The 14,869-nt window shown below is 32.4% G+C and overlaps 1 protein-coding gene across 2 annotated transcripts; it reads left to right on the top strand.

Moving 5' to 3' along the window:
* Positions 1-4,179: 4,179 nt before the first annotated feature.
* Positions 4,180-9,152, top strand: LOC143585548 (uncharacterized). Of its 2 annotated transcripts, none has more exons than XM_077067308.1 (9): positions 4,180-4,881; positions 5,100-5,229; positions 6,033-6,526; positions 7,160-7,240; positions 7,333-7,431; positions 7,517-7,633; positions 7,732-7,815; positions 8,478-8,549; positions 8,761-9,152. In XM_077067308.1, the coding sequence occupies exons 1-9, from the start codon at positions 4,558-4,560 to the stop codon at positions 9,028-9,030; spliced, it is 1,671 nt and encodes a 556-aa protein (XP_076923423.1). In that variant the 5' UTR covers positions 4,180-4,557; the 3' UTR covers positions 9,031-9,152. The 2 variants fall into 2 exon arrangements, with proteins under 2 accessions (XP_076923423.1, XP_076923424.1); XM_077067309.1 differs by having other exon boundaries at positions 4,181-4,881; positions 7,520-7,633.
* The last annotated feature ends 5,717 nt before the right edge of the window (positions 9,153-14,869 follow it).

Genomic DNA, 14,869 nt, shown 5'->3' with positions numbered 1-14,869 from the left:
GAAGAAAGCCCAAAAAAACGTGTGCTGGAGGGGTCGAACCCGCGACCTCCGCTCCCAAACCCTTGTGTTTTACCCAGCAAACCATAAGGTAACGTGCAACAAAACATCAGTTCGTTTAATTAAATACACAAGCAGAACAAACCAGTTTTGATTATAAACCCTAGAAATTCAAATTGATAAATCCGTTTGTAATTAATCAAAATAAACTTAGGTCTAATGATCCACATGTAAACGCGATCAAAACCCTGAAATCAATTACCTCGATACGTGAACGAAAAAGGATGAACTGATCACGTCAGTGGCCGACGCAAAAGGGTATAAGAACGAATAATAAACGATCAAACTAAACCAATTAAATAAGGGGGGAACGCCGGCTAGTATATAAGGATTGTATCCTGTGAATTAATTGGAAATAACAAACCTAAAGGTAATTAGGGTTGTTGGTTCGTTAAAGATGGAAATTGGATCAAGTTTGATATTATTAACTCATATACAGTGTCGGTTAAGCCGAAATTGGTAATAAAACACAATCTACAAGATCAATACATCAAATAAACGTGAATTGCTCTCCAAGAAATTGTTAATTGGATTCGGATTCAAGGGATAAGAACATGGGTAGGTTTGGTAAATGGGTATCCAGATTGATAATCTGGGTTATAATAATATTTACAGATTGGACCTTGCAGTTTGAAGTTGGATACACAAGAATTTAAATCTATACTTTGGGTTAAAAGTGTAAGAACAATAAAGATTAATTATAAATAATTAAATATTAATATAATAATCAATTTAAACTCGATAAGTGCGGGGAATTTTAAAATAGAATAACCCGAACATTGAACCGAGTCGGGTATTAAAAATATAAATTCGAAAACTCAAGTTGTTACACTAGGTGCTTAATATCAGAAAACTCATAAACTGTAAACTTGCAAGGTGAGAATTTCGAGTTGTTGTACAACTCACATTTATGTGAGAAAACCATTTTTCCAAACCTGTCATTGAGATTTTTAAAACGTATAACTCACGACAGAGTATAACAATCCAAATATTTTCAAAAATGTTTTCAATACATTACACTGAATAGGTATTTGTTTACTTATGTGATGGTTACTACTGTATTGTATAGTTTTGCATAAATTACTTATTTTTATCGTTACTGATTAGACAAAGAGTTAACCAATAAGTAATATGACCATAATCACATATACGATCAACTGACAAGTACGTTTCGATAATTTGTAAGCAAAAAAATGTAAAAACATCTTAATGTTGTAACTGTAAAAATACATCATTTACAAATGAATGTGCTCACCAATATTTCATGTTGATCAAATATTTTTAAACATATTTCAGGTGACTTGTTGTGAAAGAAACATGAACAGCGCCACGGGACACCTCAACTTAAATAACTGACTTGTCACCATAATAAATAAATATGTTTTATAAATTCAAGTTTATCCTTCTAAACCTATGTTGTATAAATTTGGGTGCTATCCCCAAATTATGAAATAAGAATTACAATGTTTTTACACTATAATAATTTTTGCTAACTACGGTCCTGATAAATTTTTCGCCGCCAAATATTTTAATAAACACCGAAACCACTACTCGCGTTCGAGGCTCCTGCCAGGGTAAGGAGTCGGGGGTTGTGACAATATCAAAATCATAAAATTAATAATTATTACAATATCATAATCGACAAACATAATCGATCGATCAATCTTAAAATCAATCAAGGAAATGGAAATGGATACTTGTGAAGTACAAGGAGTCAATGAGCGTGTCTAGTGTGGTAGCCATTACTGGTTAATCAGAGATTTTGAACGATTGATCAAAGGGTGACGACAGATATGAGGGTTCACCGTGCAATCGGAGGTTGAGTTGAGGGTTTTATGGTGAACGGGGAGGTAGAATTACTAATATACCGTTGGGTTAAACCGAATTTAACAATCAACTTTAACTTAGGATAACGACTTGGTTCACATCGCGACAGAATGCAGACTTCTGGTGTTCATCGTGCAAAAAAGCCACCATAGGTGCTCAGACTACGTTTTAGTGTAGAGCACAGGGTTGCAAATTGAACTTAAGTCAAAGTAAAAACGAGCATAAATGGTTCTCTTTAGGTAATAAATTTGATACGTATTTATATTTGAGTTAAGGATGCACTTGATTAGCCTTGATCTGATATATAAAATCTTATTATACTTTTCTAATAAAGTAAAATTATGAGGCTTAGGTGTCAATGCCACACATTCAATTCTAGCCTAATTTTCTCTCATAATCTTTAAATCTCTCATCTCATTCATCCTACCTATCCATAAGCCATGGTAAAAACCATCTTGGCAATTGAGTTATAAAATAGTGATGAAGTTAAAAGTAAATATTGATTGAATATCAAACAAGTAGAAATATGAAAGTTAAACAAGTAAAAAATAGTCAAGAATAATCTTTTTATAAGGTTGATTTGTTTCCCTCAATCTCCAGTTTTTTTCCCATAGACGTTATATGTTGCATTATCCATGGGATAACTTGTGAGAAAACAACAAATATTATATATAAAGAAATTTTCTCAAATTTATAAATTTAAGATTCTAAACTTCTTATTATTTAAACTATATATTTCATTTCTTTTTTACTTTTAAATTCGTTCCTTTATTTCAAATAATGGACCTTATTAATTTTTATTATTTGACAAATACCGTGTAATACATGGGTTCAAAATTGTGGCATAGAGGTATGAGGCTTGGGTTCTTCAATGAAGATTAAAGTTCGATCCCCACTTGTGACACTTTGGGTTGAAAATGAAAGATTTGAGCTAGGTCTTGCAAGGTTGTTAGTTCGAATCCCGAGCCCATCGGGTGTTACGCCAGAGAGTTTTGTTATTTTGGTGACACACCGACTGTCAAGTGGCAGCCGGCTGTATGGTTTCCCGGGGGAACGACCAAGCCAAACTCTAAAGCCAACATGAGTCCGGTTATGACTAGGGATGAGCAAATTTAGTATCGGTACCGAAATCGGTACCAAAGTTTTAAGTTTCGGGATCGGTACGGTACCGTTGTTTCCAGATTTTTTTACCATCGGTACCGGTACCATCTCGGTACCGAACCGAATATTTTGGTACAGGTACAAGTATCAAGAATTTGCGATTTTCGGATCGGTATTTTCGTTACCGGTACCGGTCGGTATCGGTACGGTACCGAGCTCATTCCTAGTTATGAAAACATAGTCTGACCAAAATAAAGCAATAAAGCTCTTCAAATTAGAGAGTGTAATGACATAACACATAATCATTTTAGAAAAATGAATAATGAGATTGTCATGTTATTTTGCTAGGCAATTATGTATTCTGAATAGAAAATTAGTTACATTCCGGTGGAGTGAAGTAACATACAATCTGGTCCCATTGCCCACATGAAAAAACTCAATGGTACTATAAACAACACTTAAAAGGAACCCGATGTCCCGAACTAGGTGGGTATTAATGTCAAAATGGGAAGAGTACTTTGGGTAGAACGATTATATGATTAGTTTTTAGAAATTTCGTAAGTATGATTTTAGGTGATATTTAATCACATTACTTGAAATATATACGTACACATAATTTTTTTCTTTGTCCTTACAAATAAAATAATCCTTAATTAAGCTTTTATATTTCTAATTTTCTTGTATAACTACAATTATATAAAAATTTAAACGAAAAGAAATGTATTAGAAAATCAAACAAACAATAACTTTTAACAAACTAGCGGTATACTTGATACATGAAGCCAATGTATACCAAATACCCGACATGTAAATATGTAATTACCAAACACTTACCCTTCAAGTATGAAACCAGGTATGAACTGGTTATTCGGTTCTAGTTAAACCCTTTATGAATCTGGTTTAGTTTGTTATTCGGTTATGACAATATAAATATGAACCAAATAACCTTAATAAACTGAAAAATGAACTGATAAACACTTCTATTCTTAGTAAAAACCAATAATTGTCCTCACATGTCAGACTGAAAGTTATTAGAGTCATAATTATATACACCAAAGTTTTGACTTTAACTTAAACAAGAGAAACGAGCGAGCTTACCTTGACTTAACTCGACTGATTTATAAACGAGCCAACCTGAGACGAGTCTGGTCCCAAACACCCCCAAATTTGTGTCACCTAATTTGAATTATCCTCTCCCACATGACACAACACAAGTCACAATCCCCAAAGCCATTTCAAGCTGCTTTTGAGTGTTTCTTCTTCTTATTAATATTTTTTTTCAATTAGGGTTCCATCACATATAAAGATTCCCACCCAACTCCATCAACCCTCTATCAAACTCTTCACTTGACAACACCCAACTTATCAATTATCACCAGTTAGTTACCCACATGTAAAAATGGTGGATCAGATCACCATTAATATTATTAATAAAGCTACAGTGAAAGAGGGTTTCTTTTGGAAAACGTACATGTGAAGTTAATTCATGTTATTCACCACCTGTTTCAACTTTACCTTCATCAAATTAGAATCTTGGGTCTATTAGATTCAATAATATTATTATTATTACTGATGGAAGATATAGGGTTGGTTAATCAAGGCTGGAAATGGTTACAATCTGAGAGCTATTGTTGTTCTGCTGTTGCTCTGAAAGCTGCTAGTGGTTTGATTCACAAGTTTGAATCTTTTGTTGCAAGGCATTGGCCTAGGGTTTGCTATGGCTGTGCTAGACTCTGTAGAGTGTTTTGTTACTTATTGTTGCAATGGAAGAACTGTGTGTTCAGGGGAGTCGAATCGGTTTTCGGGTTGGGTACGGTTGCGTTGCTTATTATTATCTGGAGCTGTTTTCTTAGTTTGACTTCAGTTTCTTGCCTGCTTTATGTTCTTATTAGTATGGTAAGCTTTTGTATCTTGATTTTCTTATCTTAATATTATGATGTTATGTACTGATTACTATATATATGTACCCTAATTTGTGGTTGTTTTATCATGTAACATTATAAGTTGTTTTATTAATTTTGCTGTTATGGTGTGTAATGTATCTGGCATACCATTTTTGTTATTTTAAATGTGTTTCAATTTGTGGTTATTAATTGTGAACTGCATCTTTTCAGGGGGCTGCTGGTTGTGCTGTTCATTACTTGGGATACACACCTGGTCTGTTTATTGTAGGGTTGTTTGCCATTTTGATATTATGGATGTATGCTAACTTTTGGACTACCGGTTTGTTATTTATCGTTGGAGGTACGTCTTATTTTTCTTTACAATTTTATAGTTTTACAGAAACTATGCATGCCCCATTTGACCCGTTAGAGATATGACACAACCGAAGCGACCCGTTTTTTAGTAAACGGGTCAAAATTTCCACATCTAGTCTATGTTTCTAGCATAATAATCGAAGTGAATTTTACTCTTTTTTCTTGAGCAAACTTAATTTAATTGCAAAATAGAAACTGGGTTACTATTTTATTACTGGTTTTAGCAAGCAACTTACATTTATTTATGCATTGTAGCAACAGTTGGCATATTCAACCTAGGGGTGGATTCAGTTTTTTGGGTTATTAAAAATTGTTTGGTGTCGGTTTTTACGGTTTGGTTTCAGTTGTCATTTTGGTTTGAAATTCTTGGGCCGGAAAAATTTGCCCAAAATAATGAATTTGGGCATGAAACTTTGGACCCGGGGAAGTTTTTGTCAACAATGAGTAATTGGTTAAGGACTAATTGGTTACTTCATATTCGGGCCTAAAATTTTTGGGCTACACTATTAACTAATTTCTTATAAATGACTTAACATTCAAAAATAAAATTTATCATTCAAAAATTCAGTAACAACTAATACAAGTCTTTGTTTTTTGTCAATGGGTTTGGTTCGGCTATAAAAGTCAGTTCGTTATTTCGGTTTTTGGTACTTGCAAGACTGAACGAACCGGAAATTAGGTTTTTTGGGTTGGGTTCAGTTATTTCGGTTCGGTTATGACTTATGTGGTCACGGATGGGTTATTTCTGTTGTGCTCAATTTTTTAATACATACTTATTGTGTATTGCAGGTTATGTGTTCTCACTAAACCATGCAAGACTGGTGATACTAATGGCAACAATATACGCACTTTATTTTTTAAAAAACCAATCCGGTTGGTCGGGAGTTTTTATATCAATTAACCTAGCTTTCTTATCCAATGATGCATTAAACTTCATGATTCAATGGAGTGATAATTTAAGTGAAAAATCACATTTTGAAGAAGAACCAAAAATACCCGAAACGTTTGTTGATGATGAGTTTGTGTCAGAGAGTGAGTTTTCTGTTCCCAATGATGAACCTGAAAAAGTGCACTCGTGCAAATCTTCAAGCAAACCGGCTGCAACTGCAATTGTTGAAGATAAACAAAAGGAGCCGTTGACTGTTCCTGTGGTCAAAGATGACGGAGACGCGATTAGTGAGATGAAAAGGATTCTTGCATGTTTGGATCATTATGAAACTTTGGATTTTTGTCGGTATAAGAAAATTGATGCGGTGTTGTTGAAGAAAGAATATAGGAAAAAGGTATGCTGCTTTTGATGATATTAAATGTTCATGTTCTTTCGTTCAACTTTAACCGAACAAACAATTGGACATGGACAAGTAAACAAACGGGTTTTCTTGTTTGTGTTTGCTCGTTTATGTCCGTTAATCAACGGCATAAACGAACGGTTCACGGATGAACATAACCGAGATAAAAGCAATTAATAGTAAATGTGACAACACTAAAAAGTTATTAAAACTAGACTAAATTGTAACGGGTCGACAAAATTTGAATGAATATATCAGCGAACATAAACGAACGCTTATGAACATAAATGAACGAACGAGACATGTGTTCATGTTTGTTCGTTTAACTAAATGAATAAAAAGTTTTGTTCATGTTCGTTTGTTTATTAAATAAACGAACATAAATAAACCTCCCGACAAATGATTCATTGGACGCATGGTTCATTTAGACATTTACAGACACTGCTTTTGATTGTAGTATTATTATTTAGGGTCAAATAGAATTACCTATTTATCCTTTGTTATAACCTAATTTGAGAAACTTTTGCTCCCATTTTCTTTATCACAATAGTTCTTTTAAAAAATCAAGATTACCCCTTCATTTTGGTCATACAAGGCTTGTGTTTACATTTTTACCCCTCGTTTCAGGCCATGCTTGTGCACCCTGATAAAAACATGGGAAGTCCACTTGCAAGTGAATCTTTTAAAAAGATTCAATGTGCATATGAGGTATGTATCTTCTTCAGGAATTTGGTAAAGGTTATTATTATTATTATTATATATTATCATTGTTTTAATATTAAATACTTTTATATGGTTAGGTTCTTTCTGATTCTGTGAAAAAAAGAGATTATGATGACCAACTGAGAAAGGAAGAATCAAAGATTCTTTCTCACAAGTCTCCAAGTACTTCACATCAGGTACATGTTACACCCGTACAGAATTAAGTGCTGCCATGGCACATTCATGATTTTATATTTTAAATCATGTATATATATGTTGAAGCAGGAAAACCCTGAATATTGCTCTGAGGAATCGAGACGTATACATTGCACAAAATGTGGTCATTCACATATATGGATATGTACAAATAGGACCAAGTCAAAGGCAAGATGGTGTCAGGTGGGCCCGTGATTCATATATGATATTTTCAATGTTTGTAAGGGTATATATGAAATTGTTTCTTTTAACTATTATTCTAATTTGTGTGTTTGTTTTAGGATTGTTGTCAGTATCATCAAGCCAAGGATGGGGACGGATGGGTAGAATACAAAGGCTCACTTGTATATGATCGACCCCAAAAGGTTTGAAGATCCTTGTTGATTTAAATTTAGCTAACCAAAAATTAATGAATTATTTATCTATTTTATACTTTTACTCCCTCTGTCTTGAAACTAGTTTTTATGTATTTATTCTGGTTTATATCAAAATAATTGCCCGCTTTCAAAAATTGGTAGTTACTCCCTCTGTCCCAAAACTTTTGTCTACATTACTATTTTAGTTTGTCCCTGGAATACTTATCTATTTTAGAAAATGGATGGGTGTTATTTACCACTTTTCCCAGTTTACCCTTTGTTATCTTTATCATAAATATCGCAAGTCAATGATATCTTAAATACATTAAGGGTAAATTTAGCATTTTGTGAGCTGAAAATTTCATTAGTTACACATCTTAAAATGTTTTTTTTTTCTTTTGTGGACGAAACTTATTTGGACGGAGGGAGTATACTTTACTAATTTCCCATTCTAACCTTAGGTGCCCCTATCATCATATCTAGCAAGTTTTCTGTGTTAGCTGTTATCTTAAATGCATTAACGGTAAAATTGGCATGCTGTCAAAAAAATCTACATAAATTGTAATATTGTATGCATCTTTTTTAAAAAAAAATAAAAATTTATACATTTGTTTTGGGATGTAATTTCTACGTTTTCTGGTACTCTACTAATTATTAAAACTTTCATTTAGGTGGATATTCCACGTGCATTTGTTTGTGCTGAAAGCAGGATATTTGATGTCTCAGAATGGGCCATTTGTCAGGTATGCACTTTCAAAATCTTATATCTTATATTTATATGTTCTCTTTCATAAATTATGCATAGTTGTAAGTTTTGCCTAAATAATCAGAATCAAAATCAAAACTGTAACTTGAAAGTTTGTTTGGTGTCGGTTTCTGCATCTAAATCATTATCTGTTTTGCTATGCCGAAAAACACAATGCCAAACAACCCTCTAAAAGTTTTTGTGTACAGGGTATGGCTTGTAGGCCAAACACGCATAGGCCAAGTTTTCATGTAAACATGGTGGGATTGGAGAAAAGTCAACGATCAAACTCGAGCAGATATCCGTGGGATTTAGATGCAGAAATGACCGATGAAGAAGAAGAATTTGAGCTATGGTTGCAACAAGCATTAGCTTCGGGTTTATTTTGTGAGACCTCGAAACGTAGGAAAAGTTGGAGCCCGTTTAAGTTACCGCAGAAAAAAGGCGGGAAAAAACAATGGAATAGAATGTCACAATGATACTAGTAATAATCTTTTTTAGATGTAGATAACTTGTAGTTTTGAAATTTGTTGCAGCTATAAGTTAAGTTGGCAAAAAATGAATGGGAAATGTGTATACTAACATTGTTGAAGATACTCTAGTGATGATGAAAAATGTAGTAGCTTTTAGTCATCAAAGTTAAGATGTTCTTTGCACCAACTTATAGGTGTTGCATATTTTACTTTGCACCAACTTATATTTAAGTTTTTGGTTGCTAGAGTTGAGAAGTCTTAGGAGGACACCTATCGTTACTTTATTTTTATTCAAAGCATACGTAATTGTGGAGTTCTCTTCATTCATAACAAGCGTGACAACACGGTGCCACGGTGGTGATATTTTAGATGGGGTATTTATTGTGTCTCATTAAAGATTTGTATACGTGTAATTATCATTTTCTTATGTGATTATTCTCCGAAGAAATCTGTATACCATCTGAGGGCCATCCTGAGACTCGTTAAAAACTTTTGAGTTGACCGTTGATGGCATTTGGTCCATCCCAGCCATGAAAATACCATATTTGGAGCTTAGATATTAAAATACCGACTTGAAATATCATATACTCAGCCGCACTTTTAGCATGTTTGTAACTTTAAATATTTCAGTTTTCTAACGACTTTGTTAAAATGATAATCAGAGGAGATGAATCTAAACTTTATTCCTTGAAATCACAACCAAACACAGCGGAATACTATAACATCTTGAATGCACGAACTAATCATCAACACGATGATTTGTAATACGAATGCTAAGATCTGACAAGCAATGATTCTGAACACTAACAATCAGAAGCAACCCCTAGATCTAACAACTTTTATGTGACTATTAGAAAGTTACAAGCGTTAACTCAACAATGTCAAGACTCAGAATATATAGACCCGGAGCTTTGACCCGTTTCACTATACTCTTGACTAATGACCAGCAACACTCTTAAGCCCATCCAGCCCATTGAGCTTTAAGTCCACTTGTAGTCACTAGCCCAGTAGCCCTTACTCAAGGCATCCAGTAAGCCCATACAATTAGAACAAAAAAGAAACATTGATCTGAATAATTGAATTAGAAACATTATATAACTTTCAACAGACTTCAATGTACTTACGTACTTATGTACTTATATGATTATTACACAAATAAATTAACAAATATACTACCTTATAACTTTCTTGATAAAATGCATTTTTAATGCAATTTTTTTTTATCAGCTACCCTTGAATAAAATATTTTTAGTGCACACCACCCTAAACTTTTCTTCTATATCCGTCACTGTTTCTAAGAAACCCTAAACTTTTCTTCTATATCTGTCACTGTTTCTAAGAAGCCGAACGGAATTATGCTTTGGTTGGATTAATGGTGATTTCCAAGTTAATTTGGTTATTATATTGTTCATTACTCGTTTTTTGTGGTATATAATCGGAATGGATTGAATGTATAGAGTGGCTTAAAAACCCTTTAATGGACTCAAGGGCTTTGTTTAATTTGTTTGTGTGGCTTTTTTCTAGTTGGCTTTCTTTTACATAATGGTTGCCATCTATGACAAACAAGGATGCCAGATTGTTTAATTTTTATTGTTTTTTAAGAACTATTTGAAAATTGAGAATATTGAGAACCATTTTAAACCACTAAAAAGCCTCTAAAAAAGTATAAAACAAAATTTTTTAAATAGTATAAAAACCAAAATTCTTATATTTCATTCTGGTTTCAAATAAAAAGAACTTCAAATTATACACATGTGTATAATTTCATTTAATCTCTAGTTACATAATATTGTACATATATGCACATTATCATGTACCTTAAATTGTACACACGTGTATAAAAACCATATATGTACATATTATACATATATGTATAATTTAGCTAAACGGAGACGTTTTTTAATGAAACCAAAATGATAAATAAGAATTTTGGGTTTTTTTTTTTACTTTTTTCATTTCTGCATTTTTTTTGTTTTATGATTTTTTATTTTGGGTATTTTGTGATCAAAATGGTTCTCATGGTTTTCACATGATCATGATCTTGTATATATATATATAGGGATAAGTTCAAGAGGGAACTCAAAAAAAGTAAGGAACTTATTAACTCTTCATTTTACATGTAAAAAAATACTAAAAAAAATCATTTTTCATGTAAAAACACATTTTTACATAATCTTTTTAGAGCTTTTTACATATAAACACATGCAAAAGCCTTTTTCAAAATATTTTTTTTTAACTTCAGTTTAAAAAACATAAAAAGATGCACCGACTAATCCTGTATTGTTATCTCATTTCTACTTTTAAATACGCACAAACTACAAAATTACTGGCAACACCTACCCACATTTGTAATAAATTAATTATGGGAAACTAGAAATAAGTAATCCTACCTTTTGTGCATTGGCCGATAATAATCCTACCTCTAAAAATCACTACCAACAGTCTACCATTTCAATTATTTTTATCTCAATGGACCTCCATTGAAAAACACTTAACATTGTTAAGTTTTTACGAGTTTTAAATCGATGTTTTAAGGCTTTTGATCGGAAGAAGGAAACAAGTTCATTGATGTAAAACTTATCTTGAAATGATGATTCAAATGGATTGATTATTGTAATTTGGAAATTCAAACACCCGAATTAAAACACTGTTTCGTCGTATGGATCGTCATTTCGAGATTAGTTTTACGTTAGTCGACTCGTATCTTTCTTCCGATCAAAAACCCTAAAACACAATCCTTAACATACATGAAACAAAAACCACAAATCCATAACATACTTGAAACAAAAAATTATAGAAGCAAATTACAATATCCATTAAAAATATAATAGCGGGTTCTAACGAATATGAGTGAAATGTCGTATATAAGTATGACTTCAGGTTTAGGACTTTAGGAGTGTATATTTATTATTATTTTTGAATTAAAAATTACACATGTTACTAACAGTTAACGTCTTTACCTTGTTAAGACACGCATTTTAATATGTCTTAAACATGTCGATCTGTTTAGTTGTCCCAGACCCAAAATGTTCCAAGAATTCTCGAAGCCGACGCTGATCCGGTCCTCCTAACACTCTAACGGTACTTTCATGACGAAATCGATGATTCTAGTATAATTAGAATGATGAAATTAATTTGTTCTTTATTCACAAAAGAAGGTGGGGACAGGTGCATGTTACATTAAAGGCTTTACGTGAGAATGCTCTTTTCCAAGTGCCACTCTCCCTTTTTCTTTTTAACATCGGTGAACATTGGACAAAAATACATAGGAGATGGGATCAAAGTTTCTGACAAAAAAATTGACTCAGTTTTCTTTTAACTTGTCTATAAAACACCAAAATCTTTTATTCATCTAAAATAGAAGGAAAATCTCTCTTTTGTCCCTTTGTTTTAGAGAAACCACAAAATTTATCCTCTCTGAAATTCTATTTTTACCCTATAAAGCATGACAAAAGTGTAAAACTTTAACTGTGTAGCATATAATTAACCAATCGTTGCAAGAGTAAAGGCAATTTTATTTGATAAAGGATAACTCTTCTAAATTAAAACAGATAGCCTTGGTCTAGTGTTATGTGATGGTTATCCTTATCAAATGATGTTTATCCACTATTAAATGTAACTTCTAAACAATCAATTCCAACAAATTCAAAATATATAACGGATATATACTACAATGTCGTTCAAATTAGATCGAATATTAGATCTTAGCTACAAGCAACAGTCAAAGAATGATCTAACGACGACAACTATCATAAATAGGTTTTCTTATTCATAATCATGTTTGAAGAACCACATTCGGTTGACATTGTGAGGATGTTTCTTTATTCTTCATAGTCATTGAACTTTATTCTGATATAGAGATCTTTGTATAGACTTTGAGTGTGGATCAAATTAATTAAACTTCCAAGTTCCAACAATTAAAAAAAAAGGAAACAAGCATCGTGGCATTTTCACCCATCATATAGCACAGTCTAAGAAGGTAAAACATTTCTCTGTTGTACAAATTAGTTGGAGAAATAACCGTAAGGCTCAGTTTGATATCAAATGATCAACATATATCGTAAACCCAAACAACCATACGATAAATGTAGCACAAATATAAAATCACAAGCAAGTATAACGTTTTCATGAAAGAGATTTCACATAACAATCTTTGATGAACTTTTGACATGAAATCATATATGAATGTTGAATAAAGCAAACATAAGCCAACAACGAAAGTTTCTAGTCCATAACAATATCATTAAATCAAATACATTGATTCACATAACGCATCTATTATCATAATAAAAAGAATTTCGTACAAAATTGTTTTTAAACAACATTATGAGTACGTAATTAGCACAAATTGTATATAAGAATTGAAAACATTAGAAGAGCATACATGCATCATGTTAAAAGGTGAATGAAAAGAGAGTAATATCTGAAACTGAGATTTTTTTTTCAATTTCGTGTTTTGTAGCTATCCTTCAACGTACTTTCAACAAATACGTACTGCATCATTTTTCATTTCTTATGCAATCTCATGTGACGACTGGTCATCATCAATCCACGTTTCATGTCGGGTTCTTTGTCAATTTAAGATTTCCCAACTTACGATTCTAAAGAAATTAAAGATGCAGATTAATTTTGGTTTGAGGGTGCAAACGTTTATATATTTAAGAATGGAAATACCAAGTTAAAAAAAAAGTATAAAAAAACAACCCTTGCCAGTCTTATGGGGAATATCATCCTTGTAAGCAGGAGGAAGTCATGTCCATTGATGTGCATTTATTTTCAAGAACAATAATTTGATTTCTAGGGAATTGAATATAATCCTTTTTATTTGAATGATAATTTGATTCCAAGTTGGCATCCATTTTGTTTCTTTTTTTGGAAGCCATGTGTCATTGATGTGGTTTGGTTTTGTGAAAATAAAAGGAAAAAAGGCGTTTATGACAGCCATAAGTTAGTGACATAGTTAATGCAAGTGTCACATAAGTCATTAAACCATGCTCTCAACTCACAAGTTTGGTAGATTTGTGCCAGCGCTGAACAGTACAACCCATTGAAAAATCATAAAAATATTCATTCACTGATAAGGAAAAGTCAAAATAAACATAAAAATTGTTATATAAGGGCTTCGTTAAAAACAAGACCATTCAGAAGATGACACTTGACTTAAACATATGGGTTATAAAGTTTTCTTTGATAATAGGCCCACAAACTGATGACACATGACATTTTATCAGAAGGAACGGCTACATAGATGCCTTATAATGCGAAGCGTTTGAGCCGTAGTTATCCCTGTCAAGGCTAGGTTGCAAGTGAAATGTTTGAGCCCTTAGTCCTAGCCGTTGCCCATAATAGCTAACTTTTTTTTTCTTGATAAAAAAGAGAGAGAATTGTTTGTTTCAATCTTTCAAAAAAATTTTTGTAATCGGTTTGCATAAGGACCAATCTTGCCAAACATCTTAATCAAAATATTTTATTTTGTTATGAAATTACAAGGCTTTTCAGGAAAGTTTGATTGAATTTAAGAAAAAGAGGGAAACGTCTATTTGAAAGATTATGGATAAAAGATGGAATGAAAAGGTGTGAGTAAAAATTTGGAAGCGATAAAGGCTTTGGAGAGAAATAAGTTGCATACTCTTTTTTCTCTCACACAAACATACATTGGATAATGATTAATGAAGATGGAGGATGAAACGAGTCCTATGCAAAATGGAGATGGGTGTATTTTCTTCGATTATTTATTAATTTAATAACAATAATGTACAAATTTCACATTATCAACATTTTAAATAAAAGAAAAAGTGAAAAAAAAAATGTCATGTTGGCATGATGACCTACTAAATAGGTAAAA

Source organism: Bidens hawaiensis, unplaced genomic scaffold (genome assembly GCF_021521415.1).
Source record: "Bidens hawaiensis isolate Kalapana, Puna unplaced genomic scaffold, B.hawaiensis_p1.1 tig00033887_1, whole genome shotgun sequence".
NCBI classification, from domain to species: Eukaryota; Viridiplantae; Streptophyta; class Magnoliopsida; order Asterales; family Asteraceae; genus Bidens; species Bidens hawaiensis.
This window is presented reverse-complemented; position numbering and strand designations above follow the sequence as displayed.